Source organism: Lithobates pipiens, unplaced genomic scaffold (genome assembly GCF_037356315.1).
Source record: "Lithobates pipiens isolate NorthernLeopardFrog02 unplaced genomic scaffold, aLitPip1_a1.2 Scaffold_23, whole genome shotgun sequence".
Lineage (NCBI taxonomy): Eukaryota > Metazoa > Chordata > Amphibia > Anura > Ranidae > Lithobates > Lithobates pipiens.
In genome coordinates, this window is record NW_027507785.1 from 213,156,199 (window position 1) to 213,172,882 (window position 16,684).

Below are 16,684 nucleotides of genomic sequence, written 5' to 3' on the forward strand. Positions count from 1 at the left end.
GCTCTATGCAGCAGCAGCTGTTCCCAGGAATGTCACTAAGGGGTTAATTCACTTTTACCAAAAAACTGCCTATGCACATAAGGGACATCTGTAGATAAAAAAAAAAAATTGTGCAGCTTTGAATAAAGCCCTTGCTATAGGTGTAGGCCATTTTAGGTAACTTATGAAGCGTGACCTAAAACTCCCAGGACTGTTGTTAAGCAAGACCCAGCTATTAGTTTATCTTCACATCACGAGAGTGAGCGCCTTCTCTGATTCAAACCCCCCTTTCTCTTCTCTGAGGCAGTAGCTCTGAGCTCAGGGTTGGAGAGCTCGCTCCTGCAATGATGAAGATGAACAGTAAGGATGAGCTCCGGCGTGTTCGCACACTCCACGTTCAGGGCCCGCCAGGAAGATGGCACGGAGCTGCGCTATTCGCAGGCAGTGAGACATTGCCCCGATGCGCAACTGCAGAGATGTCTCCCTGCCTGTGATTAGCGCAGCGCTGCGCCGACTTCCTGGTGGGCTCTGCACGTGGAGTGTGCGAACACGCCGGAGCTCATCCCTAATGAACAGTAATAGCTGGGCCTTGTTTAGCAACAATCTGGGCGTTTTCAGCTAGGCTTCCCAAGGTACGTGAATGGCCCACACCTATAGCAAGGGCATTATTCCACTTTAGTCAAAGCCGCAGTTTGTTTTTATATACAGACACCCTTTTATCTGTATTGGTAGTTTTTAGTAAAGGTGAAATAACCCTTGAACCCTCTGAATGTTATATGGACATGTGCACGAAGCCTAAGTGTTGTTGCGGGAAATTTGCCAAAGAATGGAGCAAACAGAACTTGGAGCAGCTTTATATAGTGACTAAGGATGAGCTCAGGCGTGTTCGCAAGCCGCACGTGAGGAGCCCACGAGGAAGTTGGCTCTGTGGATCGCTAATCGCAAGCAGTGAGACATTTCCTGATCTCTGCAGCCACGCATCGGGAAATGTCTCACTGCTTGTGATTAGCGCTCCGCAGTGCCGACTTCCTGGTGGGCTCTGCACTTGCGGCTTGCCTTAATAGTGGCCAGTCGGCTTCTGTTGTCAGCTTTGTTCAGTTAAAGTGTTACTGAACCCACAACAGTGAAATCAGTCTGTATATGCAGTAAAGCAGGCTTGTTCTACTTGCTGTGGAACCGAAGGAGTTAATCTTCCGCATTGTGTAAAAAGGCTGTTTGATCCTGTCTTCTCTGATTCTCTCCTTCTTCCACTATCTCAAATCCATCTGCTGATAGCGAGATGGTGCATGTAATCACACAGGGCCAATCAGCACTGTCCAGACCAGCCTTTCTCAACCTTTTCAACACAGAGGAACCCTTGAAATAGTTCTCCAGTCTCGGGGAACCCCTGCTAAAAAATTAGAACTCTACAACTCGTGATGGTCAGTGAGAAGCTGATGCCATGTAAAGCTGAATCCAGATTCTGACTGTTCCAATCTTAGTAAATTACCTTCTTTGTATTCTAGTGTTTTCTCTGACTAGCATATATCATAATATTTAATTTCCAAGGACTGTTTTTTCATATCTAATCTTCACAAGGAGATTGGTAAATGGCTATAGCTAATAATAATAATAGTTTGTGTTGCTGTTTTTCTTAGTGACATTTTGTGACCTATTTCTTCCTTTTTATTGCAGATATTAAGGTGAAAGAGCAATCAATAGAAAACCTCATGAAGTGAGTTTATTACATTTATTTTACATCATATGCATTTTGCAAAACCCAACTAAGAACCTCTCTCTATATTGGAATCAAATTACAGTAACATTGTTAGGCGACATCCACCACCAAAATAGTGTAAGCCCCCTATCCTTAGGATTTCAGTGCCCTCTACTGGATAGCCGATCATCGCTACTACAAAGCCGACCTGACTGTACACAAGACTGTAGACTTCATAAACTTGCAGCTTATGGCTAAGCTGGGTTCATAAATTTTCATTAATGGCACATCAGTGTATGAGGAGAGGCCCTTGAAAATCAAATAGAGTTCATAAAAATGTATGTCAGTACATGTTATAACACACATTTACACTTGTAAAAATGCATATTGACATGTTGCACTGTAATAAGAACACTTATGCTGCATACACACGATCAGAACTTTGGTCAGCAAAAGCTGTGATGGTTTTCCCGACGAGATTTCGCCAAGCTGTCTGGCATACACACAGTCACACCAAATTACGACCGTCAAGAACACGATGACGTACAACACGTACAACGGGACTAGAAAAAGGAAGTTCAGTAGCCAATAGCTTCTGTCTCCTAGTTGAATCTGAGCATGTGTGAGTTTTTGCGTGTCGGAATTGCATACATACGATCGGAATTTCTGTTGGAAAAATTGAGAACCTGCTCTCAATCTTTTGCTGGTGGAAATTCGGCCAGTAAAATTCCGATGGAGCGTACACACATTTTCCAACGAAAAGCTCTCATCGGTCTTTTGATGGCTGAAATTCCGATCGTGTGTATGTGGCATTAGGTTTGAGAAAAGCCTTATTGTCAAATATCAAATGGTAAAGCTCGCCCCCTCCTCTGCTATACTTCGTATGTGTAATACTAATAAGATAAATATAATGGGAGACGATTTTGATCCTTGGGTGCATGTAGCAAAGCTTTTCCTTTAATTGAGAAATTATGTTTGTTACCACTAGCACGCTTTGCATATATATATATATATATATCTCTATATATATCTCTATATATATATATATATATATATATATATATATATATATATATATATATATATATATATATATATATATATATATATATATATATATATATATATATATATATATATATATATATATATATATATCTAGGTTTCTTCTTCTTTTTTTTTTTTTTTTTTTTTCTTTTTTTTTACAGAAGCTGTTTAGTACCTTTTTGGGAAAAATGTTATTACTCTAGGGGCAAGCAGATAAAGTCCCACTAATAGTCAAAGTTAGATTAGTGTCCATTAAAAATAAATAGTCTCCAACATTTCAGCTGCATCCTAGTGTGAGCCACATGACTCTTTCCCATGGAATCCATATGATAGGACTGTGGGGCTTCTTAGCACAAAACTGTTAATACATATCTTTCTGCAGTTGAGATGGTCGTTTGTCAGTATGTTGGCAGATCTTAAAGGTGTTTAGTGTAGCTGTCGCCTTTGCTGATTTGCTAGCATTTTATAATTTTTAAAAGGATATCCGAAATAAGATCATATCTTTTATAAATCACAAGTTTCCTTCAAGGAAAAAGAAAAAACGATCAACTGCAAAAAGTCACCCATCTAACAATACCCTAAAGTCCAGCATAATTTGGATATTTAGTTGAGAACAGCAACCAAAGTATAATATACTTGTGCAATTGAAAACAAGATATTGATATCAGCACAGAATGATTAATGGAAAAAAGTAGGATATAAGCAGTACATGAATTAAAATGAAATTACCCGTATTTATTGGTGTATAACACACACATTCATTTTTAAGAGGGAAGTTTCAGGAAAATGATTTTTAAATAAGGAACTTTGAAGCTAAATAAGGGTCCATGCCCATCTGCAGCCTCACCATTGCTTGATCAATGCCCATCTGCAGCCTCGCCGTTGCCATCAGCGCAACCTGATCAATGCCCATCTGCAGCCTAGGAGGGACGGGGAGGGGGGTGGGACGAGTGCCGACAGATTACATACAGTGAGAATCTCCTAAGATAGATAGAACAGTGGTTCAATGGTGGCCCAAGAGACGGAACTTCCTATTAGAGGCCGCCAAGTAAACGGGAGATTCACACTGTATGTAATCTGACGACGCTCGTCCCGCCCCCCTCCCTGTCCCCTCAGAGGCAGCTAAAAATGAAGGTATTGGCGTATAACACGAACACAGTATTTGCACCAGATTTTCAGAGTGAAAATGTGCGTGTTATACGCCAATAAATACAGTCTATTTTGATGGGGAGAATTGAACATGTCGTTTCTTTCAACACAAGAAGAGGTTATTGCACTTTTGGGCTAGAAGAGTTAAGGAGGTTCTATAGGCTGAAGGTTTTTTTTTTTTTTTTTTTTACCACCACCCCCCCCCCCCCCCAATCCTTACCTGGGCCCCCTCCGATCAAGCAATATCACGATAGCCTCGGCTGTATGGGGATTCTCCCTCCTCGTTGGCTAAGACAACAGCAGGAGCCCGTTGGCTGTCAATCACAGTCAGTGAGCCAATGAAGAGAGAGTGGGAGGGGAGAGCTGCAGCTCTGTGTCTTATGAACACATAGATCAGCAGCTTGGGAGCGAGCACAAAGCTGTGCCACCAGGGCAAGTGGCTTCTCTGGGGGCACTGCTCAAAGTGGAGGAGCACCTGCGGGGGACCTGAAAGGAGGAGGATCAGAGCTGCTCTTTGCAGTGTTTTCCTCTGCACAGAGCAGGTAAGAATAACATGTTTTTTAAACTAAACTTTAATCCCTTTACAAAAAAATTAGTTTTGTGTTTTTTGCAGTTCTTATTTCCTTTCAGATTTGTCTTTAGTTCTTGTCCTAATGACAGGAGCAAAAGGAGATAACACCCTATTTGTTCCTAAATGGCTGCCAGTGCATATCTTTTTATGAAACATGTCCTGCAGATTTTTTGTAAATGCAGTACACCACACCACACCTAACGTGTGCATCTGCACATTGCAGTGCTCTATAATACAGGCGTGTTATGGTGCACTGTAGATGTAGGTTGGAAAGGCAATGCACCACAGTACATAGTTACAATATGTTAACCTTGTGTTGCAGTAATGTGTATTATAATGCATAGCCTGATCCACATTAGACATAAGTCCTTAAATCTAAGCCCTGTATTTTTAGTTCCTATAGAGCAGTGGTCTCCAAACTGTGGCCCTTTGCGTGCCTCTATCCTGCCCTTGGGGCACTATTCCATTCACAACTGACACTAATGACACACCATTCCTCCCACGGACACCAATGATGGGACGCTATTCCTCCCACTGATGCCAACAATGGGGCACTATTGCTCCCACTAAAACTAATGATGGGGCATCTGAGACTAGGGCATTTTCTACTCCCACTGGCCTGCCTAAACTCTGAAGGACAGTAAACTGGCCCTTTTGTTTAGAAAGTTTGGAGACCTCTGCTATAGAGTGCAGTGCTTACAAGGAGTGATACAATAATATTTGTAAGGGCTCAGTTGATTATCTTAATTAATGAGGGTAAGTAGAATTTTAACCTGCAAAAAGGAAGGCTGTTTTACTTTGACAGATATGGCATAGTTTTCCATTGGAACTAGCTCTAGCAAACTACTAATATTTTTAGTATACTGATATACTCAAAAATAGCCAAACTCCTGAGAGGGATATCCGTGCACTAAACCGGAAAGCAATCACAAATCTTAGGAATCATAAAGTAGTTACTGTATTTATGGCCGTAATAGTTTACACACATATGGTTCAAAAAATGTCATATTGTAAACTAATTTGTAAAAACATGAACACTGAGCTCCAGATAAAAAAAAAAAATCTCTAGTTTGTAACAGATGTGGATTAACTGTCTGGAATTTATATCATTTTTAGGAATTGCTTTGAATTTCTGTGCTAAATTGGTAATGGCTAAATTGGATTAGCCATGAGAATAATCTAACTTCTTCCCAAATTAAGGACTTGCATGTGACCAAGTAGACCATTTTTGTGTTCAGTTAATTGGCTTTTTAGTACATTTCAATCTTGGTTTGTTGTTGGAATTCAAAGCCAACATGTTTTATCAAATTTCTTCTTGTTCCTCACCTTTTTTTTGTTTTATTGTTTCAAAGAAGTATCGGTTATATACTTGTCAAACTTTGAGGTTGACTGTTATTACACTGGTGTGATATCTCCCCCCAGCCCCCCCCCCCAAAAATGTTTTTGTGGAAATCTTTCCTAAACTTCCAAGACTGTGGGGTTTATGGCTGCTACTATGAAGGACTCATGGAAGTCTCCTTCTCCTCCTTGGCCATTCACAAAACTCCTTCTCCCAGAATCCAACGAGTTCTGCTGTGAAGGGAGGAGGAGCAGATGAATGAATGAAAGGATCTCCCCTGCCCAATCACAGAACACAGTGTATTGTGCAAGGAGTAGGATAATACTAAGAGTTTGTGAATGGATGAGAAGAAAAGAATGGGGAAGGGATCAGTGTGAGTCTTTCATAGCCTGAGCCATGCTATTAAGCCCCACTGCGGCTAAGATAGCTGTGGGATGTCTAGCATCATTGAGAATTTGAATATTTTATTAACCAGAAGCCTGCAGAACATGGCATACTCACTTTAAAAGGGAAGGGAAGGGGTAAAGGGGACTGTTGCGGTGCTGATATTAGTGAGGAACATAGAATTTATTTAAAAGGGATATTTTATTGATAATGCTAAAAATGGCCCAAATAAGGTCAATGGATACAAAATTAGAAAACAACAATTATTAATTTTCATACAGACAGTATACAACGTCCATCATTTAAATAACCAAATTCTTGGCGATTCAGATGTTAAATTCCCGACATGTTTCGCCTACTATTAGGCTTCTTCAGGGGAGCCAATGGTTGATGGAAGGAGAAATATTTTATTTGTAAAAACAAGTAAGAGAATTTGCTGTAGAGAGAAATATATGACAATAGTTAATGGAGCTGGTCATGTTGAGAAAACACTTCCTAGATCCCCACCAAAGCCCTCCTGTCTCAAAAAGTTCAACCAATGATAAATATAAAAATAAAATAAAAATAAAATTAAAACAATACCTGTCAATCTTGAACAAATTCACCTATGCCCTGAAATGAAGACCCCACTCAGAGTTGCAACATATTGGATCTCTATGTTTGCTCAATTTATCTCCTGCAGTCACCTCTCGTTTTGGCGATTTTTGGGGACGGGCTCGTTCCCAACTCTGAGTGGGGTCTTCATTTCAGGGCATAGGTGAATTTGTTCAAGATTGACAGGTATTGTTTTAATTTTATTTTTATTTTATTTTTATATTTATCATTGGTTGAACTTTTTGAGACAGGAGGGCTTTGGTGGGGATCTAGGAAGTGTTTTCTCAACATGACCAGCTCCATTAACTATTGTCATATATTTCTCTCTACAGCAAATTCTCTTACTTGTTTTTACAAATAAAATATTTCTCCTTCCATCAACCATTGGCTCCCCTGAAGAAGCCTAATAGTAGGCGAAACATGTCGGGAATTTAACATCTGAATCGCCAAGAATTTGGTTATTTAAATGATGGACGTTGTATACTGTCTGTATGAAAATTAATAATTGTTGTTTTCTAATTTTGTATCCATTGACCTTATTTGGGCCATTTTTAGCATATTCAATAAAATATCCCTTTTAAATAAATTCTATGTTCCTCACTAATATCAGCACCGCAACAGTCCCCTTTACCCCTTCCCTTCCTTTTTAATTGCTAAAACCGGGATGAGGTGCGCTGATTATTCCTTGCCTGATTTAGTCCTTTCCACCTTCCCCATGGCATACTCACTGTTTGAGGCACATTATTACACTGATACTGTAATTAAAATATTAAAAATTACCTTTTAAACCTCTACAGAGACCATTGAAATGACAGACATCATTGCATAATAAAGAAAATTTTATATTCTAAAGCAATATAAGGTTATGAGTGGACTTGCATTTTATGATTTGTTACTGCTATCTAATTTCAGGGGAAAGAAGGTTTTTGAGCCTCCTCGCTACATGACTGTGAATCAAGCCGTGGAGCAGCTTCTGCAGATTGTGCAGAACCGGAGGGAGCAGGGAGAGGAGCTGGGTGAGCATTTCCTAGGGACATTTCCTTTTTAAACCTTAAACTTCCTTATGAAATATAATATTTACCAATTTTTATGTGATTTAAGAATGTCTGTATTTACTCATTCAGGGCACTATAGAGTCTGCCCCCTTCACTGTCAATACTTGCCTCTCGTTAGCTCCCCTGTCAACTTGTTTACTCTCTAAGTTCCACAGTGGTGTGGGTATGTGTGTGTAAGTTCCAGATTGCATACAGATTGGAGCTTTCACTAACCCCTCCAGTCACTCAACACGACATCCCCAGGGCTGACTATTAGCTTCTCAGATACCCAGTATTGCATTATAGTAGGAATATGCCGAGAAATAATGGGTGCTATTTAAAGTGGAACTTTGGTCAGAAAATTAGGTCCTCCTAGATTAGTTCAGGCTGACCCCTTTTGCAAGTATAGCTATGTAAAACATTAAAAATAGGTGCCTATACTGTTTAAAATCTAGTAATACACTGTTTCGCCCTGCTTTGCACATGCTCAGTTGCTCTCTATTTTTAGGCACTGCCCGATTTGTAGAGACCGATGTGTTGACAGACTTAAAGTGGAATTAAACCCTCCAATACTGTACAGCCAAGGAAGCTGCTTCTGTTTGATCTGCAACTGCCACCCATGGTACTGCACATATGATCAGTTATCGCACCAGCCATTTGATGGTTTGGCAGTTTAGTTGAGGACACAAGCAAATGTGACAGTTGGCAACCCTGGCATTCCAGGAATGTAACTGTTTTTTGAAACCGTTAAATCCATGGGTTTAGTAACACTTTATGATTTACTGCTATTTAGATGCTCTGGGCTTCAGCAAAATGGCAGCCTCCAGCAAGAATAAATTGGAACAATGCTTGAGGCAATTTACAGCACACACTTATTTTGGTAGCATTATTAATAATGTGCAATGTATGTTCTTTACAAGAGAGTCAGCTTGTTATTGGTAAAGGTACGCTTTAAAGGTTTTTTTTTTTTTTTTTTTTTTTTTTTTTTAAGGCAGAAGGTTTTTTTATCTTAATGCATTCTATACATTAAGATAAAAAACATTTGGTGTGCAGCAGCCCCCCTAATACTAACAGTACCTGAGCTCCATCTCGATCCAGCGATGTGCATGAGTGCCTCAGCAGTCCAGGACTCTCCCCTCCTGATTGACTGAGACACAGCAGTGGCGCTATTGGCTCTCGCTGCTATCAGCCAATGAGAAGAGTGAGGGGGCGGAACCGGACCGCAGCTCCATGTCTGGATGGACACACAGAGCTGCGGCTTGGCTCAGGTGCCCCATTAGCAAGCTGCTTGCTGTGGGGGCATTCGACAGGAGGGAGGGCCAGGAGTGCCATTGAGGGATGCGAGAAGAGGAGGATCCGGGCTGCTCTGTGCAAAACAACTGCAAAGAGCAGGTAAGTCTAACATGTTTGTAAGGTCTTGTTTTTTTTTTTTTTTGTTTTTTTTTTTTTTTTTTTTCTTTAAAAATAACAAATCCCTTTTAAGCTTTTGTAAATAATAAAGGCATATTTTCTCTAAACAATAGACATTTACATAATTTACAAATTTATATATTTAATAAAACAATTGTCATTTTCAACAAAGATAACTAATACTATATAAAACAAAGTAAGGCACTGCCTTATTTTCCCAAGCAAAAATGTTTGGGCACTGATGTAGTCCCACTGCACACCATCTGCAATGGCTTGTGTGAATGTACCCTTACCAGTGACTGAAAGCCAATAGGATCATGGCAGCAGGATGAGCAGTAAGCTACATGGTAATTTATGGTAAGGTAAATGACATTCAGGCATGTAGGTCAGCTTTTACATTATAGCTTTTCTTTTATTATTGTGCTTTATGCATAGAACATTATAAACAAATATATTGATTTTGCAAAATAATAACGGGAGCACACATCTCTCCAGCATTAGAAGGGTTACAGTCCCGTGACAGCTCCTTGTTTCTTCAGTGCTGTACTTTGAATGCTTTACATATACTTCCTTTGGTGTGCTAATGCCACATCCTGCATTAGATCAGGGACACACCCAGGCCCTCAAGACTTTACAGACACAACACAAAACTGGGCTTCCTGCTCCCTTTAATGACAAAGCCGCTGATGAGCACCTCACTATCACACAGAGGAACTGACATGTCTGACCTTCTAGAGGAATCTCAGGCTTTAGAGGATGTCTCATTGATATGAGAATTGTCAGGCTGTCTTCTTTCCGATACTTTATTCTCAATCACTGATGTTAGATTATTGTGTCTTCATGTTCTTGAACAATGCACCTTCTCAAAGTATAACTTTGAATAGCGTGGCAAGGGGATAGAACCCCTGTCAGGTCTTTATTGCTGTTGATGTCTCAGAGGTTCACTCTCTCTCTGATTGTGCTGATCACCAATGTCACCAGAAATTAAAGTAAGGGTAAATCCAAAATATTGAGATGACACCAGAATAGTTAGGCTGGTTTCACATTAGCGTTCTCTGTAGTTTGCAACCACCTGCTCATCAGGGGATCTGCTCGCTAAGCAGGTGGATGATAAGTCCTGCTTTGCTATGCAGAGCGGACATGGACACAGCCCCGCTGTTCTCTATGGCGGTGGTCATCAACCCTGTCTTCAGGGCCCACTAACAGGCTAGGCTTTATGTATTACCCTGGGGAGATGCAGACTAGAATACTGCAATCATTGAGCAGCAAATTGTATCACCTGTGATGTATTTCCTGTATAACCTGGCCTGTTAGTGGGCCCTGAGGACAGGGTTGATGACCACTGCTCTATGGGACTGCTGTCAGATGGAATCTGATCCGCTGTTTTCAGTGTAAAGAATTGGATGCAAGTTGGTGACAGCTGTCATCCGCTGCTCCATAGTGAGCAATGACAAACAGGCGGACCTGATGAGACAGCCTGTGTGAAACCAGCTGAATAGAGGGAAATCCTCAATGGAGGTGCTTGTTTCATGACAACTTCCCTCCCAGAGCAAAAAATATCATTTCACATCCTGTGAGTCTACAGGAAAGAAGTGAAGAGAAACCTCCCTAATGAGAATCGGATAGGGGAAAAAAAAATTACTGTGGTTTTAACCCTGCCCTACTGTATGTAAAATAAAAATAAAGTTTTGCTTTTAGTTCTACTTTACGTTTGTACAGGTAGTCACACTTATTACTGTTGTCTTCTATGTATTAACAGATTTAGTTAAAAGGGTTTTCTACTTTCAGTGCCAGTTCAGTTATGGGAATTCTATACAGAGCAGATGCAATCTCAAAAGCGTTTCATTTCCAATGATTTTAACCGGGTTTAAAGAAGGGTCCTTCGTGAGTTTAGTGCAAGTTTCAGCTCCATAGACTTCTATGGGACCGGAGTGAAATAGCAGTCCAGTGACATTCAGTCACAAAGCTGCACATTTTTTTTTTTTTTGCCTAGATTTTTTGAAATAAAATCGCAGATGTCGCTCTCCTCACACATGAGTATAAATTTGCATTGAAATCGCACATGGAAAGCAGAAACTGCAATGCAAATTTGGACCTTGTACCGCTTTAAATTTTTATAGAATTCGCAGTGCAACAGTGTGAACCATCACAGAAACTGCAAAATCTCCTTGGTATCACTAACCCTCTTAGGCTGGATTCACATCTATGCATTTTTTGTGCATTTTGCAGATTTGCACCACAGTCCATTTAACATGGTTTCCTATGGAACACGTTCTGTAGTGCAAATCTGCAAAAAGCACTATAACTGCATAGGTGTGAATCCAGCCTTAGAATCCATTCTTGTTAGAAAAAACAGCTGTAGTCACTTTTTATTCAGAAGCTCATTGCTCTCAGTGAGTTTTTTTTGTGCAAGGGCTGCTACCTTGCACCAAATAACAGCAGTTTTCAATGTTACTTAAAGCATATTTCCACTTTTGCAACCAATATGTGATAATGCCTACTTTATATTTAATATGTATTCTCATTCACATAGCATAACTTAAAAAAAAAATAAAAAATGGACTTTACCTTTTTTTTAGATGTTCTTTTCTGGACCCTCCAGCGCTGGAAAATCCTAGTAGTTTTTTGTTTGTTTGAGGGGACTGGGCAGCTGTGTTCACTATACTGTGTCTTGTGTGCAGGCAGATCTTATTATTAGTTGTAACTATATTTGAATATTGTCTGTCCTAGAAAAGAGTTAAAAGTTTGTTAAAGAACTAGGTGATCCAAGCGTAAGTGTGAGCAAGTACTGGGGGGGGGGGGGGGGGGGAAGCAGAGCTTCCCCTTTTGGTTGAAGTTGGTGGAAGGGGAATCTGATTGCGTGATCTGGTTAACTGCACTCTGTGCATCATCTCTGCACTCTGGATTTGTTCAGGTAAAGCCGTGTACACGTGATCGGATTTTCCGACAGGAAATGTGTGATGTCAGGCTGCTGCCGGAAAATCCTACCATTTGTCTGCTCCGCAGACAAATGTTGGCTGGCAGACAAAAGTCTAAAGTACAAACACGCATGCTCGGAAGCAAGGACAAGCTGGAAGCGGTCGGTCTTGTAAACTAGCGTTCGTAATGGAGAATTAACATTTGTGACGTGGCAAATTATGACATCTCGAAATGCAGCACACATTCTCTTTAATGGGATAATAATGAAGCTGCTTTGCTGGTGATATTGATGGAGTTATTGCAAACAAATTTTCTAAGGCTTTTTTTTTCCTAGTGATATGAAGAATAATAATATTATTCCATTTGTTTTTTTTTGGGGGGGGGGGGGGGGGGCGGCAAGTTACCAGAACACCATTACCCTGTAGTTTTTAAGATCAAAAATACAACTATGTTGGTGTCCCTTGTCAATTTTACATTGATTTTTTTTTTTTAAATGTAACGGCCTACTCCCATACTGTCATTTGAAGTAACACACATTATTACAAGTATTATGCTCCACAATTTTTGTTTTGTGCATTAAAAAAATAAAAATAAAATTGGATATGCTATCTGCCAATAGAACCAAAAAGTGCATTCTATACATTCAAAAAATAACAAATCAAATCATTATTATTCAACCAAAAAATAAAATAAAAGCCTCATGCAAGTGTCCTGCTTCTTAATATACAATGCCAAGAGTTGGTGAAAGCAGGGGTCCGTCATCCAGAGAATTCCAAAAATCATCTGGATTATTCTCCTGGAGCTCCCGCAGCAAAGGTATATGACATAATTGGTCAAGATTAATAAAGCAACCAATTTTTGGTCCAAAAACTCCTTCTCTTCCTGTTCCTGGACTGCACTTGGGTCAAAGCAATACCTCCAAGGACAATAATAAATAACACGTTATCTTCTCCAATTCCACAATATGTCTGGTTGATAAACGGCTGTTCAGGCACGATTTGAAAAGGGCGAATTAACATTCACCAAACTTCTATTAACATGAAATTAGCAGAAGGAGCCCAAAGGATGGCGTTTAAAGAGCTGAAAAACCACATAGTACGTTCCTACGTTCATGTTTGTTGGCCGACAATTCCTTGCCATTTTGTATGCAAGACACAATCCAGGCACACGGCTTCGGACAAAAGTCCTAGATTTTGTCTGCAGAAAATCCGATCGTGTGTAGGAGGCTTTAGTGTCTACTTTCAGCAAGTAGCCATTTTCTTGCTAAAAGTAGACACCTACTTGAACAAATCCAGAGTACAAAAATGGTGCATAGGGGTTTATTTACTAAAGCTGGAGAGTGCAAAATCAGGCTCACTTGTGCAGGCAAACCAATCAGCTTCCAGATTTTATTGCCAAAGCTTAATTGAACAAGCTGAGGTTAGAAGCGAATTGTTTCTCTGCTGAAGTGAGACTGTGTTTTGCACTCTCCAGTTTTAGTAAATGAACCCTCCAGAGTGACGTTAACCAAAGCTAGCAATCTGAGTCATCTTCCATCAGTTTACACCAACCATAAATTGAAATTGCTTTTGTTATTGGTTGCTCTGGGTTATTGCTCATTCCTCTTTTGTTATTTATATGCCCAGAGTATGATCACATCTTGCTATGTAAGTGATAGTGGTGGTGATTTCAGAAGTATGCGATTTAGCAGCCAGGATATCTTACTGAAGAGATTTAAAAGGAGGAAATCTATTGTGCAGCTAGTTTCTGGAAGGACGCTGAGATCCTGCAGGCATCATCAAAGCAAACCAAGAGTCACACGTGGCTCATGGACGTGGAGACCTCTGGTCATTCCTAGACAACCAGCATCATGTATAGGTTTCAGCATCCCTCTTTCAAATGTGTTTAGTTGACCACTGATTGCCCTTCCATTTGATAATGTAATTGTACTGAAGTTCTCTTTTAGAATATACACATTAACAAATATTCACTTGTTTCCTCAGCTCTGAGCGAGAACACAATTTGCGCGGGTCTGGCTCGAGTAGGGGCGTCCGACCAACACATTGCAACAGGCACCCTGCAGCAACTTAGTACGGTTGATTTTGGAGCCCCACTTCATTCCTTGGTGATTAGCGGCTGCATGCATCCCCTGGAACTGGACATGCTCAGACTCTATGCTGTGGACCCCTCTTTTTTTGATCAGATTAATGTAGAGGACAGCTCAACATATCGGTCTTCATAGACACTTTGTGAAAACAAGTAGTACATCACTGTACAACCTTCAGCAGCTACCCTGTGTGTGTGTGACAGCAAACAGTGCTTTGTATTTGTGCCAACGTGCTACTGTGTCCCTCTAACCAGTATAGCCATATACTAGGGGTGCACCACATTCACGTGTTTGCCTTTATTTGCTGATCTTGTGTAAAGAGCAGATTTGAACAGCTAGTAATAGCAGCCAATCAGTTGGCTTTTGGCTGTTTAGCGTAGTCACAAGGACTAAAGATTAACTGCGCAAGTTTCTCCATTTTGCACACTGCTCTTTGCCTTATTTTATATAAAGGCTTTTAAGCACATACAGTACTATCCAAAATTTCACAGTACATAGAATGAAGGTGTGCAACAACCAATCAGAAATTGGCTTAGAGTAGGCTCACAAAACCTAACAACAATGTAATGGTTGTTGTGAATCAACACTGACTGAAATGTTCTGCAGTAAAGCAGATTGCATTCTGCATATCATACATGTTCCTCTAGAGCAGGGGTCTCAAACTGGCGGCCCTCCAGCTGTTGCAGAACTACAAGTCCCATCATGCCTCATGGGACTTGTAGTTCCGCAATAGCTGGAGGGCCGCCAGTTTGAGACCCCCTGCTCTAGAGACAGTAAGCTAAGCTGGTGGATCTGCAGAGGCCTTCATTATTGGACCAAGTTGCCTGAGCGGTTATGCAGAACTGTATGTACTGGCAAAGCTGCTGCTGCTGATAGTTCTATGTTTAAACCCCAACTCTGGCCACATTTTTATTAAGTTCTATACAGTGGGGGAGGGTTAGAACCTCTGTCTGGTTTATATTGTGACCTGTGTCCCTATTCGAGAGATTTACTCTCACTTCCTGTCCTAAGGACTAAAAAGTGATGGGTTATTTTTAGATAGGGACAGAGACTGTACCAAAGAAACGTGTATTTAGTAAAGTGAGGAAGGGCTAGAATATCCGTTTTTTTTGTTCTTCTCTTGTCCCGGTGACAACCGCAACCTCTCCCCTTGACAAAAGTTCAAACTCTTTTCCGCTTCTATCAAAATTGTTGCTTGAGTTGGGTTTTAAAAGAATATGGTGCATCCATAATATATGTCACTGCACTTCACTATACACTGCCCTCCCCTGGTACCTATTTATCAAACACAGGCATTCTACAAAACTGTGTGTTAGTATTACAGAGCTATTGCTTAAGTTAATAAAGGCACGTTTTTAAATATTTTATATTTCCTGTGTCTTTATTTGTGCTCATGTTTGAAGCATTATTATGCTATCATTTACATACAAGGGATATTAAAGGTTTTGTGTAAAAAAAAAAAAAAAAAAAAAAAAAAAGCCAGCAAGTCACTGAATTCAATTTTTTTTTTTTTTTTTTTTTTTTTTTTTTTAAATCATTAACAACATCAACACTTTCACTCCCTTCCTGCCCAGGCCAATTTTCAGCTTTCAGCACCGTTTTTGAATGACAATTGTGCAGTCATGCAATGCTGAATGGAAATGATAGCATATTTTTTTTTAGACCGATAGAGCTTTCTTTTGGTGGTATTTAATCACCACTGGGGTTTTCATTTTTTGCTGAAAAAACAAAACAAAAGCCTGCAAAATTGGGGAAAAAAAATAAATTCTTTTGTAAATAAGTAATTTTTCTCCTTCACTGATGGGCACTGATAGGCTGCACTGATGAGATGGCACTAATATGCAGCACTGATAGGTGGCACCGAAGAGCAGCACTGAGTGGCATCACTGCTGGGGCTGCACTAATGATCAGTGCCCTGATTGTCTGTGCAGGTCTCCCCTGTGAGAAAATGCCGCTGATACGCTCTCCTCTCAGATGTCAGTGTGAGGAGAGGAAAGCTGATAACCAACATCTTTTTGTTTACATGTGATCAGCTGTGTGTCCGCCGGTCACCCGCGATCAAGGTGAATAGAGGCAGAACGGGGATCTGCCTACATAAACAGGGCGGATCCCCGTTCTGACAGGAGAGAGAGGGATCAGCTGTTCCTAGTGAGCGGGAACAGTGATCTCTCTCTCTACTCAGTCAGTCCGTCCCCCTGACAGTTAGAAAACACTTCCCTAGGGAATACTTAACCCTTTGCTCACCACTAGTGTTAACCCCTTCCCTGCTCCTGCCATTTATACAGCGATCAGTAAATTTTTATAGCACTGATCACTGTATTAGTGTCACTGGTCATCAAAAGGTGTCACTTGGGCTCAGATGTGTCCGCCACAATGTCGCAGTCCCGCTAAAAATTGCAGATCGCCACCATTACTAGTAAAACAATTAAAGTCCCTAAAGCTTTGTGCAAACTAATCCAATATACACTTATTGTGA

General features: G+C 40.4%; 1 protein-coding gene across 1 annotated transcript in view; it reads left to right on the plus strand.

Moving 5' to 3' along the window:
* The window catches only part of DPH5 (diphthamide biosynthesis 5), a 47,309-nt gene extending 31,739 nt beyond the window's left edge, over window positions 1-15,570 (plus strand). The window contains exons 5-7 of the mRNA XM_077452805.1: window positions 1,654-1,693; window positions 7,672-7,775; window positions 14,105-15,570. Coding sequence (XP_077308931.1) covers window positions 1,654-1,693; window positions 7,672-7,775; window positions 14,105-14,343 — 383 coding nt within the window. The 3' untranslated portion in view covers window positions 14,344-15,570. The remainder of the gene's footprint in view (window positions 1-1,653; window positions 1,694-7,671; window positions 7,776-14,104) is intronic.
* The last annotated feature ends 1,114 nt before the right edge of the window (window positions 15,571-16,684 follow it).